The following is a 21358-nucleotide window of genomic DNA, read 5'->3' as shown; positions in this document are numbered from 1 at the left end:
TGCAGTTCCTTCCTCTAGAACTAGAGTTCATTGATTCTGCCAGTCAAGTTATTCAGGGACCTCTGTTTGGTTTTGTCCTTCTTAACATTTTTATTGATGTTTTGGATTAAGATATAGAAGATATCTTCATCAAATGTGTAAATGCCATAAGTGTAGTCGGGTTTGCTAACACATGAAATATAAGATAAAGATGAGAAGGGGAGTTTAAACAGGCTAAAAAAAGAATCAAATATAATGCAATGTAATAGAGATAAGTAGAAAACCTTATATTTTTCAATCATGTGTGACTCAGTGTTCCCATATGGGTTTTCTGGGCAAAGATAATGAAGTGGCTTACCATTTTCTTTTCCAGTGGAATAAGGTAAATAAAGGTTTACTTATATGCCTAGAGTTACAAAGCCATTGAGTATTTGAGTCTGAATTTGAACTCAAGTGGTCCTGACTCCAGGCCTAGCACTTTATCCACTGAACCATCTAGCTTCTTCTGGAAAACTTTACATTTGTGTTCAATAATGATTTCAAAAATGCAAAAATAGAAAAACATAGTTAGAAAGCAGTTTGGTTGAAAAAGGCATGGGTAGGGGCAGCTAGGTGGTATAGGGGATAGAGTACCAAACCTGAAGTCAGGAGGACCTGAGTTCAAATTTGGCCACAGATACTTAACACTTCCTACCTGTGTGACCCTGGGCAAATCACTTGACCCCAATTGCCTCAGAAAGAAGGAAAGAAGGAAGGAAGGAAGGAAGGAAGGAAGGAAGGAAGGAAGGAAGGAAGGAAGGAAGGAAGGAAGGAAGGAAGGAAGGAAGGAAGGAAGGAAGGAAGGAAGGAAGGAAGGAAGGAAGGAAGGAAGGAAGGAAGGAAGGAAGGAAATAAAAGAAAAATATAGGATCTTAGTGGACTGGAAGAGTAGTCATAAATAAAACTAATTTCTTTAGGAAGAACATTGATAAGTTAGGGGACATTTGAAAGAAAGCAACCAGGATAGAGAAAACCCTCAAGCCCATACTACATAAAAGAGATGAGCAAGGAATTTCTGTGCCCTGGGCAAGTTTTATAAGCAATAACTTGGGCAAGAGGTTTGTAGTATACTTTCCTAGGCTGAGGATGGGGGATGGCAAGATGGCGCTGGGAGGTTCCCTCAGGCACCATCTGGTAGCTTCTGATTTTAACTAATTCTTCTTGATAACTAGGTATAAAGCTGTGTTGTTTCTAAGATGCTAATGGATTTTAAGTGCTGTAAAGCAGCATCCTATACAAATGGCATGCTGGGACAAACCTCTACTTATCTTGTCACCTTTTTTGGCCCAGGAGGATTGATTGAAAGAATTAGGATGTTAGGCTGGAGAAGAAAAGACTTCCTGAGGAAAAGATAGCTACTTTTAACTATTAGAAAGGCTTTTAAAGGGAAGAGAGAAAGAGAAGCTTTTTCGTTTCATCTGCAAAGGGTAGAACTAGTACCAATAGGTATGATGTTCAAAGGGTCAAATTTAGGCTGGTGCCAAAGTAAAAAGGCTTCCTAATAATATATTATATAAAAAGGAAATGAACTTCTGGGGGAGGCAGTGGGTCACCCTCTTCTGGAAGTCCTCAAGCAAAAGTGGTTGAGTGTTGTAGGAATCCATGTTTAAGTTTAGACTAGAGTATATGGCCGAGGGACTGTCCAGGTAGCATTGGACATGGAGGGAAGAAGAAGCGTTCATTTGTTACTCAGTCATGTCTCATTTTTCATGTCTTCATTGATTTTGAGTTTTCTTGGCAAAAATATTTAAGTGGTTTGTCATTGCTTTCTCTTGCTCATTTTACAGATGAGGAAACTGAGGCATGGATGAAGTGACTTGCCCAGGGTCACACAGCTAGCAAGTATCTGAGGTCAAATTTGAATTCAAGTCTTTCTGATCCAGGTCTAACACTTTATCTGCTATACCACTTAGCTGCCTCAGTCAGGAAGACCTGAGTTCAAATTCTGTTTCAGTTATCAGCTTTAAAATCCTGGAAAACTTACTTATAAAGTCATTCAGCCTCAGTTGTATCAGCTGTAAAATAAGAGTGATTACATAGCAATCAAAGAGTCAAATGAACTAACATATGTGAAGAGTCTTTTGAATCATAAAGGGCCATGTAAATACTAGCTTATACCAAGTATAATAGCTCCCTCTTTGATTCTCTTTCTGAGTTTTCAAAAAGCAAAAAAATAAAAGTCATCCTGCACCTTCCACTTTTTGTTTAGAAATTTAGCCAGAACATTCTGTTCTTGTGTAGTAGTAATCTACTTAAATTGGTCTCTTTAAGCTCTTTTCCCCCCTCATGCTCCTTTTGGCTTCTGGACCTATTTTTATTTTATGCTTAAATACCTTATTATATTCAGTACTTTATAGAAATGGCTCAACTGCTTCAAACCTCTGGGAAATAGGTGGGATCTAAATCTTAAATTTAATAACAGTATAAGTGAATGAGAAGAACTTAGCATATAGCTAGAATGAATCATTTTCTTCCTTAAAATCAGGATTTTTACCTTTATTGCAAAAGGTAAAAAATTTTAGCCTTCCCTGAAATTGCAAACTGAACTACAAACACACATTAAGGACCAAGCTTATGTAAGGGGGAAAAATCTTATTTCTGATGTGTAAGCTTGAAGTTTATATTGAAAGAATTGTTGGGAGAGAAGAGAGGGACAGAACTCAAAACTTTTAAGTAAAAATGTTGAAAAAATGGGGGGAAATTGTCTTTTTATTTGAAACCAGGAAGGGGAAAAAAAGGAAGAAATAATAGAATGGAGATGGTGAGAAGGGGAAGACTAGACAAATGTGTCCTAATTTATCATCTTGCCCTGGGGCAGACTGCAGAAGGAAATCTATGCTTGTAGAGAGAAAATGGGGGGGGGGGGGAGAGATGTCAGAGGGGAGATACTCATTTTATATAATTCTTGAAATATTTCTAAAAATTCCAGAACAGAGATAATCAGCCAGGTGAAAAATAATCTGATCATCAAAGTGAAAATATAGTTACTGTAGCTCACCTTCCGTAATTTAAATTAGTGCCAGAAATAGAGGCAAGCTTGAGAGTGGGTGCCCAGAAGGGGAAGGAAAATTCTGAGTTGTTCAGTGCATGCTCTTTATAGGCTAATGATGTCACATATCTGTCCAAAGACATTCTCACTTTCTCCCCCCTCCCTCTCTCTCCCTCTCTCTTTCTCATTTGATAAATACCTTCAATGTTCATAATATACACATATATAGATATAGATATAGGTATAGATATAGATATAAATATCTCTATGAATGGCAAATTTGATATTTCTTTAAAAGGCAAATTATAAATTAACTAAGCTATGGGATCAGGTTCCTATTTTCCCCTGCCTATAATACCTCAGGTTCCCTGAATTGTAATACCTCAGTTTCCCTGAGTTATTATTCTATGTCCACCCCACCCTTCCTGGCCATTAGGATTGAGAGAATTAGGGCCTGAGAGCTCTGGCCACTCTCAAGTTCCAAAGAGTCATAAAACTCCAGATGGCTTATCTCAAATACCTGGATAACACTCACTATCTTTTTGGCCCAGACTTCCTGTCTTCTGCTTGACCATCTCCTTGACCCCCAGCTTATCAGAATTTATGGTCCTTCCTGAAATTGTGACTTACTAAATGTTTCTCTCCCCCGCCCCACCTTGCCTTTGTTTCCCTGATAGTTGGAGCCCTATAAAAGTCTCTAGAATTAATTGCTGGATGCTGGATGCTTTGAGACAAGAATCCCATTTAGCCGACTACTCCAAACTCTCTGCTATTAAAATATGAAAAACCTAATCTCACATGCCTTTCCTCATTAGCAAATAGTTCCCAGCATATAGGGAGGGGGAGCAAGTCTGCGAGAGTGTAGAATGCACTCTGACTTAGTCCTTATCTCTCATACATTGAAAGCACATGTCTCAGGGGCAGTAAAAGGACTGTCTTTGTTTAAGTTGAAATTTATGGATTGTTTGCCCATTTGCTGTAGTTTTCACACTTAGAATTTAAGGTCACATTCTCAGTCAATGAGAACAAGCCAGAGAGCGAGGGTTGATGTTGCATCAGGGAATCTATATATTGCCCCTTCTGTTTGCACTCAGAGCCCTCACTTTCACCCCTCTGTATGGTGAGAGTGACTGCCGCTTCTCATGAGAACCGAACAAACTTTCTCCCTGCACCTTGAGAGACCTCTGAGATTCATTGGGTGAGTCGCATACCACACATCTATATTGTATATACATATAGTAAATATGTACATATATCATAATTATATATGTGCTGTATATATTATATTGTGCATATATAAGAGATATGTGTATATATTATATTACATATACATATTTTGCATGCATATTACATATACATATGATGCATGTTTCATATACATACATATGAAAGAGAGAGATGTACACCTATAATTTCATTGGTATTAGGAACTCCAACTAGCGAAACCCCTCTTTCAGTAAAGATTGACACCTCTTGGGCTAATGATAGTACATAAAAATTGTCTGGAGGCAACAATAGGTGAAAAGTGAGAGGTAAGAAGACCTGAGGTATCACAGTCAGAATTTGTAAGAAGGGTTCTTAAATTCTAGTCTTCCAAAACTACTATCTACTCTGTCTACTATCCCACTTGTTTCTCCATTCAATAATATATTCAATTCAACAATCACTTGTTAATATTCCTACTTTATGCAAAGCATTATGCTAAGTCCTAAGGCTACAAGAAAATAGGAAATCATGATGTTGCCCTCAAGGTATTTTACTGGAAGAGGGACTGTGATATAGAATATAGTTGCTATTCAGTTATTTTTAAGTTCTGTCCAACTCTTTGCAACTCCATTTAGGGTTTTCTTGGCAGAGAAACTGGAGTGGTTTGTATTTCCTTCTTTGGCTCATCTTACAGATGAGGAAACTGAGCAAACCAGGGTAAAGTGAATGGCCCAGGGTCACATAGCTAATAAGTGTCTAGAGCCAGCTTTGAACTCAAAAATTTTGAGTCTTCCTGACTTCAGCCACAGTACTCTATCCCTTGCCCCATTGAACTGCCCCTTAGTTTATAGCATGTATACAAATATAAAAATATAAAAAGATATACAAGCTATCACATTATAATTTTTTTCTTTATTTTTTACTTTTTCTCTTTTCTTTCCTTCCTTCCTCCCTTCCTCCCTCCTCCCTCCCTCCCTCCCTCCCTTCCTTCCTTCCTTCCTTCCTTCCTTCCTTCCTTCCTTCCTTCCTTCCTTCTTCCTTCCTTCCTTCCTTCCTTCCTTCCTTTCTTCCTTCCTTTCTTTCTTTCTTTCTTTTTTTTTTGCTGAGGCTATTGGGGCTAAGTGATTTGCCCAGGGTCACACAGCTAGGAAGTGTTAAGTATCTGAGATTAGATTTGAACTCAGGTCTTTCTGACTTCAGGACTGGTGCTCTATCCACTGTGTCACCTAGCTGCCCCTGTAATTTCTTTAAAATTGATTTTATGTATCTTTTCCATTTCTGCAAAGCTTAAATTTTCCCCTGCATTCTCCCTCCTGTTGCTCCCAGTGTATGATTTCTTATAGAAGAGGATTTTTTTTAACAAAAGGGGGAAAAATTAAAAAAAATAAACAAATCATCAAAAAAATATGTTTTTTTATCAACATATAGATAAAAAAAATCTGATCTTAAATGAAATATTCCCCTCCCATGAATCCTTACCTCTTCAAAGTAAGGATGGGGAAAATTTTTATCTTATCTCTCTCTCTTTTTTTTTTGAATCAAATTTACTTTTCATAATTTTGCAACATCTGTTTGCATTGTTTGGTGATTTCCGTTCTTTCCATTTACAATGTTATAGTTGGCCAGTTGTCATTTCAAGAAAAGAAAATGGTAATGAATGAATGAGTGAACAAAACATTTATTTAAAATATCGCTTTAATTCATTCATTCTTGATGACAATATAATGTTTAATCATGTTAAATAGATCCTTTTTCATTTAATTCACTTATAGTCATTTAAGCACTCTTTAGCTCTCTATCCCTCTTGCCATTTATGCCTTATGCTTATTGCCATTATGTTTATTGCCAAGCACAAAAAGCAAATTAATGCCTGTCCTCAGTGTGCTATTATTTTCTTCTGTGAGAAGAGTACAGACTGTGCACAAGTTACATAACATATATACAGAGTAACCTGCAAGGAAATTTCAGGAGGGAAAGAGTGCTCATAATTAAGTGGGTCAGGGGAATCAGGATCCGTGTAGAAAAAGGAGGCATCTGATGGATCCCTTTGAAGGGATAAAGGAATGGTTAAAGAAGGTGAAGAGGGGCTGCATATTATATGACTTAAGTTGTCTCTCTTCAATTGTCAATATTATCTTATTAAAAGTTCACCATTTTAAGCAAATAGCCATTCAGCTCCAGTAGCCTACTATTTCCTATTTCCTGGGCTCCTTTGAAAATGAATGTCTACAGTTGGTAAGAAAACTAGGTTGAAGTTTTTGGGATTTGTGATTTGGAAGTCATGAGGTATCAAGGAATGATTGAGCTCATTTATCCAACACACTCATTTTTCAGAAGCGGAGGCTTGACACCTAATGATTTATCCAAGAGCACATGGAAGTGGTGCATTGGAGTTCAACTCATTCTCAAACATGTCCTAGGTGTGTGACCCTAAGCAAGTCATTTCACCATACTTGTCTTAGTTTTCTCCTCTACAAAATGAAATGGAAAACTACTTCAGTATCTTTATCAAGAAAATCTCCAATGAGGTTCCAGAAAGTTGGGCACAATTGAACAAGAACATGGGAAATATGTCAAACCCATGTTTCTGACAACAAATCCTGTGCTCTTTTCTACCATACTACTGTCTCCAGAGGAAACTTTTGTTCTATTAACTGTGGCTATGAAAAAAAAACCCACAAAAGAAAAAAAGTAAATAAAATATTTAGAGCTAACAATGGACTCCTAATTCTCTTCATCTGGTTCTTAAAGTGTGTGATGGAAATCTGTTGTTTGATATACTAAAAACTGGACTAGAGAAAATCCTAGGAATAACTCTCAAGGGAACTCTCCCGAACCAACAGAGATGAGGTCATTTCAATCTCACCTTCTGTGATACTATGAATGCCAGAAAAAAACCCGAAGCTTCCTGAAGACTTTTTGAAACGATTTTACCAGCAGCTGCTTGGAAAGGTTGCCTAATGACTCGTTGGGGTTAATTCTCTATGGGCAGGATGAGAGCTGGAAAGCTGCTGGATTTTCAAGGAGAAGTTCCTGAAATTTCACTTTTAGGATTGCCACAAGGTAACTTTAACACTCCATCCAAAGTCATTTAATAGTGGGATGATGAGGAGTTTCATAATGACTGGCGCCATCAGTCTGTTAACTAAACAGTTTCTTTCTTTTTTTATAAATAACCTGCTGTGGCTGTTCTCAAGACATCAGCTGTCATCTGAAAAGGATGCTGCCTCTAATTCAGCTGCATAAATAATGCAAGTGATTGAAAGGAAGTTACAATGGAGGTCTTTAACCTCTTTTAGATCCAATTTGTGTGGGACTTTTCCAATTCCATGGATAGATTCTCCCTTTACCCTTACCAAGTCTTTTAGGCATCTCTGATCAAGAAATTGAGGTCACGAATCTCTTCCATAGATGTCTTCAGCTCATATCCTGATGATTGTAAAAATGATGTTTTTCCTTCCTTTAAAAAAAGTATCACTCTATATGTTTTCAAATATAGCACTCCCAGAAACCTGTTTTTGGGAAGTTCACTGAAATCCTTCTGGTTTATCAAGGACCTCACCAAGTTAATCAGGCTTATAAGTTGTCCTTTCCTCACATCTCTCTATGACTAGCCGGCTTCTCCTTTTTAGTAACTAAAATATAACCTCTGACTCTGATGCACAATGCATTTAATCACATAGAAATCCTGGAGATTTAACCACATGGATTTTGACTTCAAAAATCTTTTTTTTTCCCCTCTTTCTCTCTTCTGGTTAGCAAGAATCAAATGAGCCACCGAACAAAGTCCTATCCTAGGTGTTTCTGAGCCATTGAAAATGAAGAATTCGACAATTTTTGAGATGAAAATAATTAAAAGGCTGTTTATCAGCGTCTTTACTTTGTAGATGTCCATCACTATGCTTTAATACAGATGTTAATAAAAATACGTGCTCCAGGCATGAAAGGCAGGTAAGAAAACTGTTTAAGCATTAAAACCTTCTGTCATTTAATTATTCAAGCCCTCAGGGAAGGCCAAGCTCAGCAAATATATCAGGCAAAGGACATGATTATGAATGGAGATTTGGAGCTGAACACATGTTGTACAAGGTTATTATTACAAGTGGAAGTGAAAGAAAGGAGGTTTTGTGAGTCACAGTGAGTTCTAACTAAAACTTAGTTCTAGCAAGAGCATTGGATAGCTAACTATTAGACGTTGTGAGTTCATTCAGGTTCATTAGCTGTTTTGTTTCTCTCTACCTTAAAGCTTTCTATAATAACAAGGGACATTGAAATGGTACTGTCATTTGCTCCTGTCTGTAGCCCCAATACTTCTAATGTAATAAGAAAAAGACACCTTTGCAGGGTCATGATAGATCTCTTCAAGTATATGAAGGGCTGTCATATGGAAGAGGATTGGGGTTTGTCCTATCTGGCCCTTGAGGGCACAATGAAGAGAAATGGGTGGAAGCTGCAGAATCCAATTTAGACTTAATATAAAGAAAAATATCCTAACCATTGGAGCTGTCCAAAAGTGATGAGCCCCACTGGACCTTGGTGCAAGAGCTGAGTGACCCCTTCTGGAGTAATTTTTGGGGTGCTAGAGGGGCACTGAAATCTAACCCTGAGATCCTGTAATTTTGTGATCATTTAAGGAATAAGGAAATATATTTTTATGTCTATGGACATTTTTCTCAAAAAAGAATAACTGATAATTTCAAAATAATCCAATTCATGGTCTTTTCATGGAAGAGAATAATGGCAAGAGTTCTAGTCTTAGAAGGATTGGAGGAAATACGGAGACTTCTCCCTCCTCTCTCCCCTCCCCAGTGATTTTGCTCCTTAGAAAAGCTCCATGGGAAAATAAGATGTAAGGGCATATGGTGAGATAAACTTGCTATTCTCTGGGCATAGATCTGCTTTTGCCTCCTGACTTGGACATTTAATTGTTGAGTGATGTTGGGCCAGTCACTTAATCTTCCTGAGATTCAATTGCTTCTTCAGCAATGGAAGGAAAGTAAAAATGTGTCCCCCCTCATTGGGTTGTTGAGAAAAAGAACATATAAATATAAGATATCGATATTTATTAGAAGAAATTGTTAAAGATGTTTAGATTATAAATCTCTGGACTTTTTTTTTCAAAATTTGTTTTGTAATGTAAACATTCCCTGCACAATTATGGACATTTTGATAGTATAACCAATTCCAGATTAATTTTAAATATGCTTTAATTAACTGGAAAATACATTTTAATTCTTTTGCTTTCTCATAAAATCTACCAAATTGATGTCATTTTCAATATAGTTATAGATTGTGTGTATACTCATTATACCCACAAGATGGATTAATGTCATTTATTCAATCAATTAGGCACATTATGTTGGGAAATATAAGAGATAAAAGAAAGTTGAGAAAAAGCTTTTGTTTATATACTTACATACATTTTATATATGTGTGTGTGTGCATGTGTATACACAACCATACATAGAGAAAGAGACAGAGGGATAGAAACACACATACACACACACACACACACACACACACACAGAGTATATATGTCTAAGAGATAAGTTTAAACTTTGTACAAAAAGAAAAACAGAATAGGTGTTGCATTATAAGTGTCATAAGCTTTATGGGAGTTTAGACAAGGGACAAATCATCTCCTTTTCTGATCACATATTCCTCGATTACTTTCTGTATACTATTTCTTGGATGGAGAACAACATTGAAAATAGAGGCTTTGATCTACTTCTGTCCATTAATGTCTTTCTACTGTTTTTCTCTTACAATTTTGGTTTCTTGGAGAGTCTAGTTTCTTAAGCTTTGAATAACTATAATAACATCACTACTAATTTTACTTAATTTTTTAAAATTAAACTTTTAAAATTCACTTAAACTTTTTCCTCACTGACATCCCAATGAGACAGTCAATAGTTAGTACTATTATTCCCATTTTACAGATAGAGAAACTAAGACTTGGACAGACCAAAGTTAGAACTCAGGCCAGAAACAATATTCTTTCTGCTATTTCAAATTGATTCTATACCACATCTTTTTGTCTTGAATTGGAAGAATACTGGATTTTGAGTCAAAAAACCTATCATTAAAATCCATCTCTTCCATTTATAATCTGTTTTACACAGGAAAGTGACTTTACAACTCTGGACTCAGTTTTTACATCTATAAAATTAAGCACTTGTATTAAGGATTTTTGAAGCTTCTTCCATTTCTAAAACTTACGCAAAGAAAAATCTACAATTAGGAACTTACCTGGAACACAGATAGAATTTAGAGGGTTAGAAGTAAAGTTTTAGATATTTAGATAATTTTTAAAGGTTTGATGAAGATGAAGAATTGTGGAAAATAGGAAGTGGTTGTATTTGCTATCTTCCTATATATCAGAAGTGACTAAATTTGCTGTGTTCAAGGCCCCCTTTGTTATTCAGTCATTTATTTTTTTCACCAGTTCCCAAAGGCTAAAATAAATGCCTAACACTTTTTTTTTAGTTAGGCTCACATAGCAAATATTTATATCAAAACAACTTTGTAGCCATTTGAAAAAGAATAACTAAATTCTGAAAGAAAATAATATTAAAAATAATTATTCAATAACCACAATTACTCACTAAAGGGTAATGTGTGCTTATCGTGTGCTATAAAACTTCTCAAACCATGAGTCAGATTGAATATCACAATCCTCATTTCATGTTTCATAGTGATTTTCATGTGATACTTACATTTTTATCACAACCATCCAAACCCCAGTTTCATAAAAATTTCATGTCACAAATGAGAAAGGTGACTGGAACAGTCAAAAATACAAGGAAACCAAACCATATCTCAAACATTCAGAGAACATTATCATATAGAATGTAATTTGATGATCTCATGTTGAGATTGTGAGCTGACAAACTAGTAATTTCTATGGTGTCATTGAGATGTTGAGTATCATAGCAGCTGGGTGACATAAGGGAGAGAAGGATCATCTTCATGAACTCAAATTTGACTTCAGACATTTATTAGCCATGTGACTCTGGGCAAGTTATTTAATCCTGTTTGCCTCAGTTTCCTCAACTGTACAATGAACTTGAGAAGGAAATGGCAAACTATTCCAGTATCTCTGCCAAGAAAACTCCAAATGGGATCACGAAGAGTTGCACACAATTGAAAAACAACTAACCAATAATAGCAAGTCACTGAGACAGAGTATTAGTGTCTTTTCTCCTGAATGTGTAAAATATCTTGCAGGTGTACTATTTGTGAATTGGTGCTATGTACACATTGGAAAAGGAATCGTGCTAACTCGGCTTGGTTTCAGAGGAATTGACATAATAACAAAACAAATGTGAAACTTGAATAAGGAATAATCAAAGAACAGTTGGAAGGGAGGGACTTCAGAGTCCATCTAGTCCAGTCACTTTTACAATATGCCTGATAAGTTGTCATCCTGTCATCACTTGAAGGCTTCTAATGAATTAGGCCCTGAAGTCTCCCAAAGCTGCAGATTCCACTTCAGGATAGCTCTAATCATTAGGTTGTTTTCCTTTCCTCAGGCCAATCAGAAGAAACATAATCTCATCTATATGACATGATGTCTCAAGAGAACATCTATATATACTTGTCAAAAGACACTAACTGACATAAGCAAAAGTCTCTCTGGAAGACTAAAGTCTAGACATGACATTAGCCATCATGATGACAAATAAAAGGGAAACTGGATGGCATGAGTAGAGCCACCATTAAAGTCTTAATGCTGTATTTCATTATGGTGGAAAGGAGACATTAGTTCTTATAGACTGTACCAGCTGAGGGCACATCCCAATTATGTTGAAAGGCTTGGATTCTGGGGCCCAAAATAGAAATCTATTTTTTAGTTCCAAATGTCAGTCTAACTAAGTTGAAAGAAACTCTTCCTAAAGTTGGCCATATCATAGTGATATCGACTTATTTTAAGCACATCTGCTAACAAAGACTATCTACCAAAATATACGGTTTTCCTCATAAGATGATAAAAGCATGGTGACAAGACTTTTATGAAGGTACTAATGTTGATCTTAGTTCAGGACCACCACTTTTTATCCTCATGATTGCTCACTTTTCATTTCAGGGATTCTGAATTTTTTTTTTTTTTTTTGCAAATATGGGATAATGTCATTGAGAAGATGGAGTAAATTTATTCTGCTTGGCCCCAGAGAGGGTTAGAAAAATATAGGGATAATGCCATGAGCATCACAACAAAGAGAAATACACAAAAACTTTTGTGGAAATGAATTCCCTGTCACTAGAAATATACAATGGAAATTGAAGTGGGCATATGTGCATTAAGAAGGAGTTTGGACCAAATGGCTTCTCATGTCTATTCTAATCTCTATTCAATATAATGCTCTAGCCTCTTGAATAATTGGGAACAAAATTTTAACTTTTTGCTCTTACCCCACTTTATGGAATGATCATCCTGAAAGATCTGTCTGCTGTTTGATTCAAACAGACCACTTTGCCTTTACCTTTGGCATCATTCACTACCTTGCATACACAAGTGAGTCCATTTATTATTAACTAGACTTTCCATAGAGGCACAAAAACAATAGCAACAGTAGGAGCAGCAAGAATGGCAGTAGCAACAATAACAACAAAAGGAAAGAGTGGGAGAAAGCTTTTTGACTTTATCTGATGAATTAAAATTCAGACTTCCAGAAATGTATATTATTTTAAAAGGAAACAGTATTTAGCATCTGATGATTTTATGATACCTTATCAAAAATATTTGAAAATATCAATGTGTGACATGATGCAAAGAGTGCTGGATTTAAAGTTCAAAAATTTGGGCTAAAATCTTGCTTTTCCTATATATTTACCTGGATGACTTTGGCTAAGTTCCTTGGCTTTTCCAAACCTCACTCTTCTTATTTGTATAATAAGGACACTGTACCAGATGTCATCTCAAGTTCCATTTAGCTCTAACTTTATGATCCTCTGAATACAGTGGACTACTATTTTATAAGCTTCTACTCCATAAATTTTCTTCAAAACTAGAAGCAAGAATTGATCCAAAACTGAAATGAACTAGCTTCTGTAATTCATTGGATCTGCCCTCCAAGGTCAATATCTCATCTACAGCATATCACTTGGCACTGTTAGTCTGCAGTACTGTGTGATGGAGAGAAATCACAATGCTGGCATCGGCAAATTGGCAACTGCCATGGACCAAAAAGGTCTGGGGAAATCCCTGCAATGAAGGTTAGGATCCAGCCATAGAAGAAGGAAAAACCTGCTTTATCCACATTTTATGTCTACCGTTCTCAAAAGCAGCCCTCACATTACCCACCCAGACTAGGTGGATATGGTAATTTTGTAATTTGTCTCTTAGGATCTCTCTCTCCCTCTACCTCTCTCTCTCCCTCCCTCAAGACCCTCCCCCCTCTCTTCTTTCCTCTCTCTCTCTCTCTCTCTCTCTCTCTCGCTCTCTCTCTCTCTGGGTGTGTGGGTGTGTCTCTACCTCTCTCTGTCCCTCTGTTTCTCTGTCACTGTCTCTCTCCCCTAACCTTCCACCCCCATCATTTTTCTTTCTTTTTTTAATTAAAGCCTTTTTATTTATCAGAACATATGCATAGATAATTCTGCAACATTAACCTTTGCAAAATCTTGTGTTCCAGTTCCTTCCCTTCTCTCACCTGCCAACCCCCATGGCAAGTAGCCTAATATATGTTAAACATGATAGAACTATACCCTATCATTTTTCAAATGGGAATTTGATTGACATCTCTTTTTTCCTTAAACCTCTCTCATTTCATCAAAGTGTCCTTACAAGATGACTGAGGCTATAACTAAGAAGTAGCTGAGTAATCCTAGTAAAATTTCCAAGTCTGTTCCTAAACATTAGAAACCAATGGCTGAATGGATTGGCTAACACCCTGATTAAGTGTTCTTCCAAAGTACTCATGTAGGGCCCATCAGGGAAATGGAAATGTTACTCTTCTAATATATTTAGGAAGAAATCTAAAACAGCAACTTTTATTTGTCTTTCTACCATCTGAAGAAGAATAGGCATTTTTTCCCCAACATATAGGACATCATACTGCTGTAGTAGTACCTGTTGCCCAGTCATATCTGACTCTTCATGACTCCATTTGGTTTTTTTTTTTTCTTTTTGGCAAAGATACTGGAATAGTCTGTTATTTCCTCCTTCAGCTTATTTTATAGATTAGAAAACTGAGGAAAATAGTGTTAAGTGACTTGTCCAGGGACATATAGTTAGAAAATGTCTGAGCTGTATTTGAGCTTGCAAAAATGAAAAAATCTAATGGCTTTCATGTAATGCTGTAAGTTTTGCAAAGTGCTTTGTGCATAATATCTAATTTAATCCTCAGAAACAAATTTGGGAGAGGATGTTATCTCCATCTTACAGATGGAGATCTTACAGATAAGAAAATGACAGCTTAAGAGAGATGGAATGACTTGTGGGATGCATAGTTCAGATGCATCTGAATTCTAAGAGCCTCTTCTAGCCTCCTGAAGTAGGAAAAGATCAGTTTCCTCATAGTTTTGAAACTTTATGGATGAAATTTATCATTCTTCAAACATGCTATTCTATCCTCTATGTCTTTGAACCACTTTGTTCTGCCCATCACCTGTTGGTTTTCCTGGCATCCTTCAAGTCTCAGTACAAATAATACTTTCTGCAGGAGACTTTCCAAGTCTCACATTTCCTAGTGCCTTCCCCTTTCAGATTACCTTTCATCTTTTTAGCATATATCTTGTAGGTAACTAGTTATTTATATTTATATCTAGGGATTTATATTATATCTAGCAGTTATATAGTTATAAACATATTTATACACACACACACATATACTTAATAGCCTCCATTAGAATGTGAATTCTTGAGGACAAAGATTTTTTTTTTTTTTGCCTTTCTTGGAATCCTCAGCACTTAGCATAGCACCTGGCACACAGTAGGCATCTAATGAACTGTTCTTAACTGGCTGGAGAAAAATTGTAAAGTAGAAGGTTTATGACATACAGGAATATTGTATTTATAAGGCTATACATTTAGAATTAGAAAGGATTTTAGGATTTAGAACCCCAAATTCTGCTTTTTCAATAAACAAACAAACAAATGAATGAATGAATGAGAAATGAATGAATATAAATGAAAAAAGGCCAAAACTTTGGGGGGATAAGGAAAACTCAGTTGCTGGTCACTGATAATCAATGAGAGGCTCTACTTAATATCATTAATAATTTTACTGGTGTCCCAGTTTACACAGGAAGTAATAAGGTAGAATTTGAACCAAGGTTCTCCAACTCCAAATCATGAAAAGTAGAAGTTGCAGAATTATTACTACTGTCATACTCTGCAAGCCACTAGACAGTTTTCAGTAACTTCCAATATAGCATCATTTTGACCAAGTCATGTTTCAGATGAGCAACCTAACAAAAAAAGATCATTTAGAAATCCTATGGAGATTGTGGTCTTTTAAAGACCAAGTATTTTTGAGACTGAAGGGCTAGCATTGTATTTGTGAAGTACTGATGGATTCTATAGAGGTTTTTCTTTTCAAGAGCAAGCCTTCCTCCCGGGCCCCCACGTGGCTAGGTCGATTTTCATTGGAAAGAGCTTCAAGCTGGCTCTAATATTTACTCACTTATGCAGGTGCGTCCATCAGCATGGAGTCTGTATCCCATATCACATTCACAGTAGAAGGAGCCCTCAGTGTTAATGCAGCTCTGCTGGCAGCCTCCGTTCACTACTGCACATTCATCGACATCTAGAGAAGGAAGACAGATGGCCGGGATTACAATGTCGTTTCAATGTCAGCCCCAAAGAAGTGGTACAATATTTCTCTGATACGCAGCATGTGTGACCTGCCGGGAAGTCGCCACCTTTGTGGCCACCGATCTTTGTTTCTTTGATCTGTTTTGATGTGGGGGTAAACAAGAGATGGATGATAGAGCTGGTATCGAGCTCTTTAAAGCTCCTGACAGTGAGAACAAGGATTGCCTAACAAATTTCTATTCTTCACCTACTCAGTAATTAGACAGATCCTTGATATAGATGTGTCCTCTGAGGGAAGGAAAAGTGGAGGAAAGAATTACAAGAAGCTAATCTATCTGAGCTGGCACACACCAGGAGATAAACACCAAGCACTGGTCAAATCCTCTGAACAAAGACAAGGGACAACATTGTGACCTTGAGGCATCCCTCATGGGCTGTTGTGACCACCAAAGCAGGGAGAGTAAGAAATCAGAGTATAGTTAAGATTTGGTACCATAACAAGGAGCCAATGATTTTCTATTATATGTTTGTGTGCTATATATATATGTGTGTGTGTGTGTGTGTGTGTGTGTGTGTGTGTATAAAATATTATTATACTATACATATATATTTATTATGGTTTATAGAGTTATCTCTGATGCATTTCCCCTTCATAATTCCTTTATCAATAGAGATGACCTAATCATCAGAATTTTTCATAACTTAAAGGAAACTAGCAGGTCATCTAATTCTATTCCCTCCTTGTAGGGATAAGGACACTGCAGGCCTGACAAGCTTTGTGTCTTGCTCAAGATCACATTATCAGCCAGTGGCAGAAAGAGAATTTGACTATGACCCCAAATCTAGTGCTTTTTCTTTCCAGTGTATCATAATAGTCTTGTAAATGGCCTGCAATTTGGCACAGAGGAAACAGCACTGGCTCTGGAGCTAGAGATAGTGGTGGGGGCATCTGACTTTCAATCCCATTTCTGATATTTGCTATCTGTACGATCTACCTGCAAGTCATTGAATCACTCTGGGACTCACTTTCTCATTTGTAAAAAGATGGACCTCTGAGGTCTATCCCAGTTTCAGAACCTATGATTCTAAGCCATTTAGGTGAAGGAGAATTCAATTCCTGATCACCAAAGATGAGCAAGAACTCCTAGTTAATAATGACAATAACATCAAAGGGGGTATTAACAAATTTCTTTAAAGTTCTCAAAGAAAAAAAAATAAAGCTGTCAAAGACAGGGACAGCTAGATGAACAGTGGATACAGCAAAGGCCCTGAAGTCAGGAAGACCTGAGTTCCAGTCTAGACTCAGACTTAACACTTACTAGTTGTAGAACTCTGGGAAAGTCACTTAAATCCACTTGCCTAGCCAAAAATAAAGATGAATTCTTTTTTTTTTTTTTTTTTTTTTTTTTTTTTTTTTTTATTCTGGAGTGCAATTTGGAACTATGCCCGAAGGATTATAAAAGTGTCCACACTCTGATTCATCAAAATCATTACTGGGCCTATATCCAAATGAAATCACAAAAGAGGAAAAAGGAGCCACATGTGCAAAAATTGTGTACTAGCTCTTTTTGTAGTGACAAAGAATTGGGAAATTATACCTACTCATCAACTGGAGAATGGCTGAATAAGTTTTGTGTTAGAAAAGTAATGGAATATTAACATTCCATTAAAAAAAATGATGAATAGACTGGTTTTAGAAAGGCCTAGTAAAATTTACATGAACTGATGCTGAGTGAAACAAGCACAACCAGAAAAACATTTTACACAACAACAATGAGATGCTGTGATGATCAGCTATGATAGACTTGGTTCTTCTCAGTTGTTTAGTGATACCAGGCAAAATTCCAATAAACTTTGGATGGAAAATTCCATATACATCCAGAGAGAGAAGTATGGAGACTGAAAGGAAATCAACATATGAAATGAAAAGAAGTGAGATGTTCACTATCTTTTTCCTTCTATTTTTTGTATGTTTTGTGTGTGTGTGTGTGTGTGTGTGTGTGTGTGTGTGTGTGGTTTTTCCCTTTTGTTCTGACTTTTTTTTTTTTTTGGACCAGATTCATATGGAAATATGTAACTAATTTTTTTTTTTTTTTACATATAACAGGGGAAAATAAAAATTAAAAAAAAAAAAATAAGGTTCACAAAGATTTTTACATCCATCCATGCAACCTTCAATCAAAAGCATTAAACATATACTTAGGTACCTAATATTTATTTGTTAGTTATTCAAATGCAAAAATGAAATAGTCCCTGGCTTTAAAGAGTTTACATTCTCTCTAGAGAGACCACATGGACATGTGTAAGTATATACAAAATAAAGGCGTCATCTCATTTGAAAAATAATACTGTGAGTCTGGCACAATTGGCATTATTTAGATCAAAAAAAAAAATGTGTGGAGAAACAGTAGCTAATGTATGTAGAGTTCTTTAAGGTTTGTAAAATGCTTTATATATATAAATAACCTCATTATACTTCTGCAGCAATCCTTTGAGATAGGTGCTGTTATTCTCTCTTTTGAAAGATGAGGAAATTGAAAGAAAGAAAGTTTTAAAGATTTGCCTAGGGTCATATATCCAGGAAGTATATGAGGCAAGATTGGAATTCAGGTCTCCCTCACTCTCAGTCCAGTGCTCTATGTTACCCCTAATTATCAGACAATACATATGGCTGAAAATCTGGAACATGATAGATCTTTTTGAATGAAAGGGGATATCCAAAGAGTGGTGGAGACAATAATTAATAAAAGAAATCTGGTAAGGGAAGAATCACTTTGGGCTGGTGGTGATCAAGTGTGCTACCCTGGGAAGTTAGATAATCAGGTGGGATTGAAATATGACTCATATTATGTTGGGAGGGAAAATCAAAACAAAAAGAAAAAAGAAAAATCCAGAAAAAAAGAAGTGAATATAGCATGTGTTATTTTACATTCATTCTCCATAATTCTTTTTCTGGATGCAGATGACATTTTCTGTCCAAAGTCTATTGGGATTTTCTAATTTTTTGTTACCTCAAAAAGAGGTGCTATAAATATTTTTACACATGTGGGTCCTTTCCCCTCCTTTATGATTTCATTGGGATACAGACCCAAGGATGACTCATATTCAAATGGACAGGAAAGAGGAACAAAGATATTTTGAGGTTTTTTTTTTTTTTTGGTAGTTGTAGAAATGGAATCAGGATGTAAATGAAAAGAAAGCAAACAAAACCATGCAAAGTCCAAATATATTTAGGAGACAGTATGTAGATGTGTCTGGGGACATGAGGACAAAAATAATTCGGCAACATTTTGACTGATCACTCTGGATTCTCATCTCTTTCTAACCACTCATCATCCAATCAGTTGTAAAGTCTTGTTTCTACTTCTAAAACATTTTTCCATCCCTCTCTTTTTCTCTATTCACATAATAATACTTGACTTCAGGTTCTATCCCCTATCCCCCGGAACTGTTGCAGTAGCCTCCTAATTCATCTTCCTATTTCTTTTCTTCCTACTTTTCATCTTTCACATAGCTGTCCACATATGCTTCTTTTTTTTTTTTTTCACATATGCTTCTTGAGGCACAGATCTGACTATACTCTATCTCTTAGAAATTTTCAGGTTCCTGGTTTTAGGACAAAGTAGAACCCTCCTATATTTGGACTCATTCACAATGTGGCTTTCACATCCCCCTTTTCAGACTTACTTGCTGGTATTCCACTTTGTTTGCTCATTGTTTTTCCAAACTGGCCTGTGGTTGTGATAGGATTCAGCTTCGAGGAGAAATATAGCAGTAATCTAAAGGTTACCTGACCTTAGAGTGCTTCTGTTCTAACAATCTATCAATAATTCTAAAGTCTTCTGGCTTAGAATCAGTGATCCTGAGGTCCCCCGACCTCATCTATCTGTCAATGATTATAAAAATCTTCTGGTCTAGGAATATAATAACATTTCTTCTCTTAGACTTTAGGGAAGATTGATTAGGGATTCTGAGGCCCTCTGACCTTAGAGTACTATTGTTCTAACAATCTTTCTGTTAATGATTCTAAACTCTTCTGCCCTTAGAATAATAGTTCTACAAATATTACTGTCAGATAGATAATCTGTTGTTCAGTGATAACCAAGTTCCTGAGACAATGATGTAATGTGATTTTGTAGTCTCCTGACCTTGGGGGTTGGGGGGGCTTCTTTTCTAATGGGTCAGTGGTTCTGGGTCTCCTGGCTTTGGAATCTACTTCAGGAGAACTCGCACATCCAATCTATCTGATTCTGATCACGCCTTAGCCAGCCATCTTCTGGTCACAGGAAACTCCCACACAGAACACTCCAATTCATTGATGACTGGTAATCGTGTTAGTAATAATCTGCTCAAATGAGAACCACTCCTTCCAGAGATTACTCCTTTCTACTATGAGCCAGAGAATTATCATATCTATGATTGAAAGATGTCTAAGGATATCTTCTTGCTTCAGTTTCTTTACTGAATTCCCTTACAATTCAGTCTGCTTTGAAATGGCATGCCATTTCTTTCAACAAAATTTTGCCCCTTGACTAGGAGATGGGTTCAAGCCTGAAAATTCTTTTGAGACACCTTGTGACCTGAGACTTTTGGAGTTGCCCTTTCCCAGTCTCAACAACAACAGTGAATAGATCACCCCTCAAACCTACCTGCAAATCATAAAATTAGCAAATAAGTAACATGAAGCTCTGATCTAAGTTTGTCCTATAAATCTATCTTCTTTTCTTGGTTCCTTTCTAAATTCTTTTGGAACTTAGCCCTCTTCAACTGGTGTTACAATTGCAATAAACTTTGCCCCTTGACTTGGAGATGGGTTCAAGTCTGCAAATTTCTTTGCAATACCTCATGACATCGGTCTGTGACCCCCAACCTTTTGGGGTCCTTCTGAACCTCAAAAGTTGTTCTCTGAACTTGGCATTTTTCTCCCTGTCTGGTGCTTTGATACAGACTGACATGCAGCTTTTTTTCACTTCTGAGAATCTCCTACTTAAGCTCATCTAGCATCTTCTAGAACCCATTCCTAAACTGTTCAACCATACATAAGCTTCTGAAATACCCCAGTTTCCCTGAATTATTCTATCTCAGTTTCCCTGGTGGCCACTATCTCCCTCTTCCTTGCTCCATTGGGACTGAGAGAATAGAGGCCTCTAAGCTCTGGCCACTCACATTCCAGAGTCATAAAACTCCATCTCCAATGCTTGGGTATCTCATGGTCTCTGAATTCCTGTCTCCTGCTCAACCATCTTCTTGACCCCAACCAGTCAGAATTAAAACGTTATGGTCCTTCCTGAAATTTCCACTCACCCAGTACTCTGCCCCCACCCCCTTGCCTTTGTTTCCCTGATAACTGGAGCCCTATGGATGTCTTTGGAATTACTTGCTGGTTGCTG

The 21358-nt window shown here is 36.7% G+C and overlaps 1 protein-coding gene across 1 annotated transcript in view; it reads right to left on the bottom strand.

Annotated features, from left to right (window-relative positions):
- Positions 1-21358, bottom strand: part of LOC127556983 (EGF-like and EMI domain-containing protein 1) — a 585752-nt gene that overhangs the window by 79473 nt on the left and 484921 nt on the right. Inside the window, exon 6 of the mRNA XM_051990486.1 lies at positions 15838-15960. Coding sequence (XP_051846446.1) covers positions 15838-15960 — 123 coding nt within the window. The remainder of the gene's footprint in view (positions 1-15837; positions 15961-21358) is intronic.

The sequence above is a fragment of the Antechinus flavipes genome, chromosome 3 (assembly GCF_016432865.1).
Source record: "Antechinus flavipes isolate AdamAnt ecotype Samford, QLD, Australia chromosome 3, AdamAnt_v2, whole genome shotgun sequence".
Classification (NCBI taxonomy): domain Eukaryota; kingdom Metazoa; phylum Chordata; class Mammalia; order Dasyuromorphia; family Dasyuridae; genus Antechinus; species Antechinus flavipes.
Note: the sequence above shows the minus strand (reverse complement) of the source record. Positions and strands in the feature narration are given on the sequence as shown.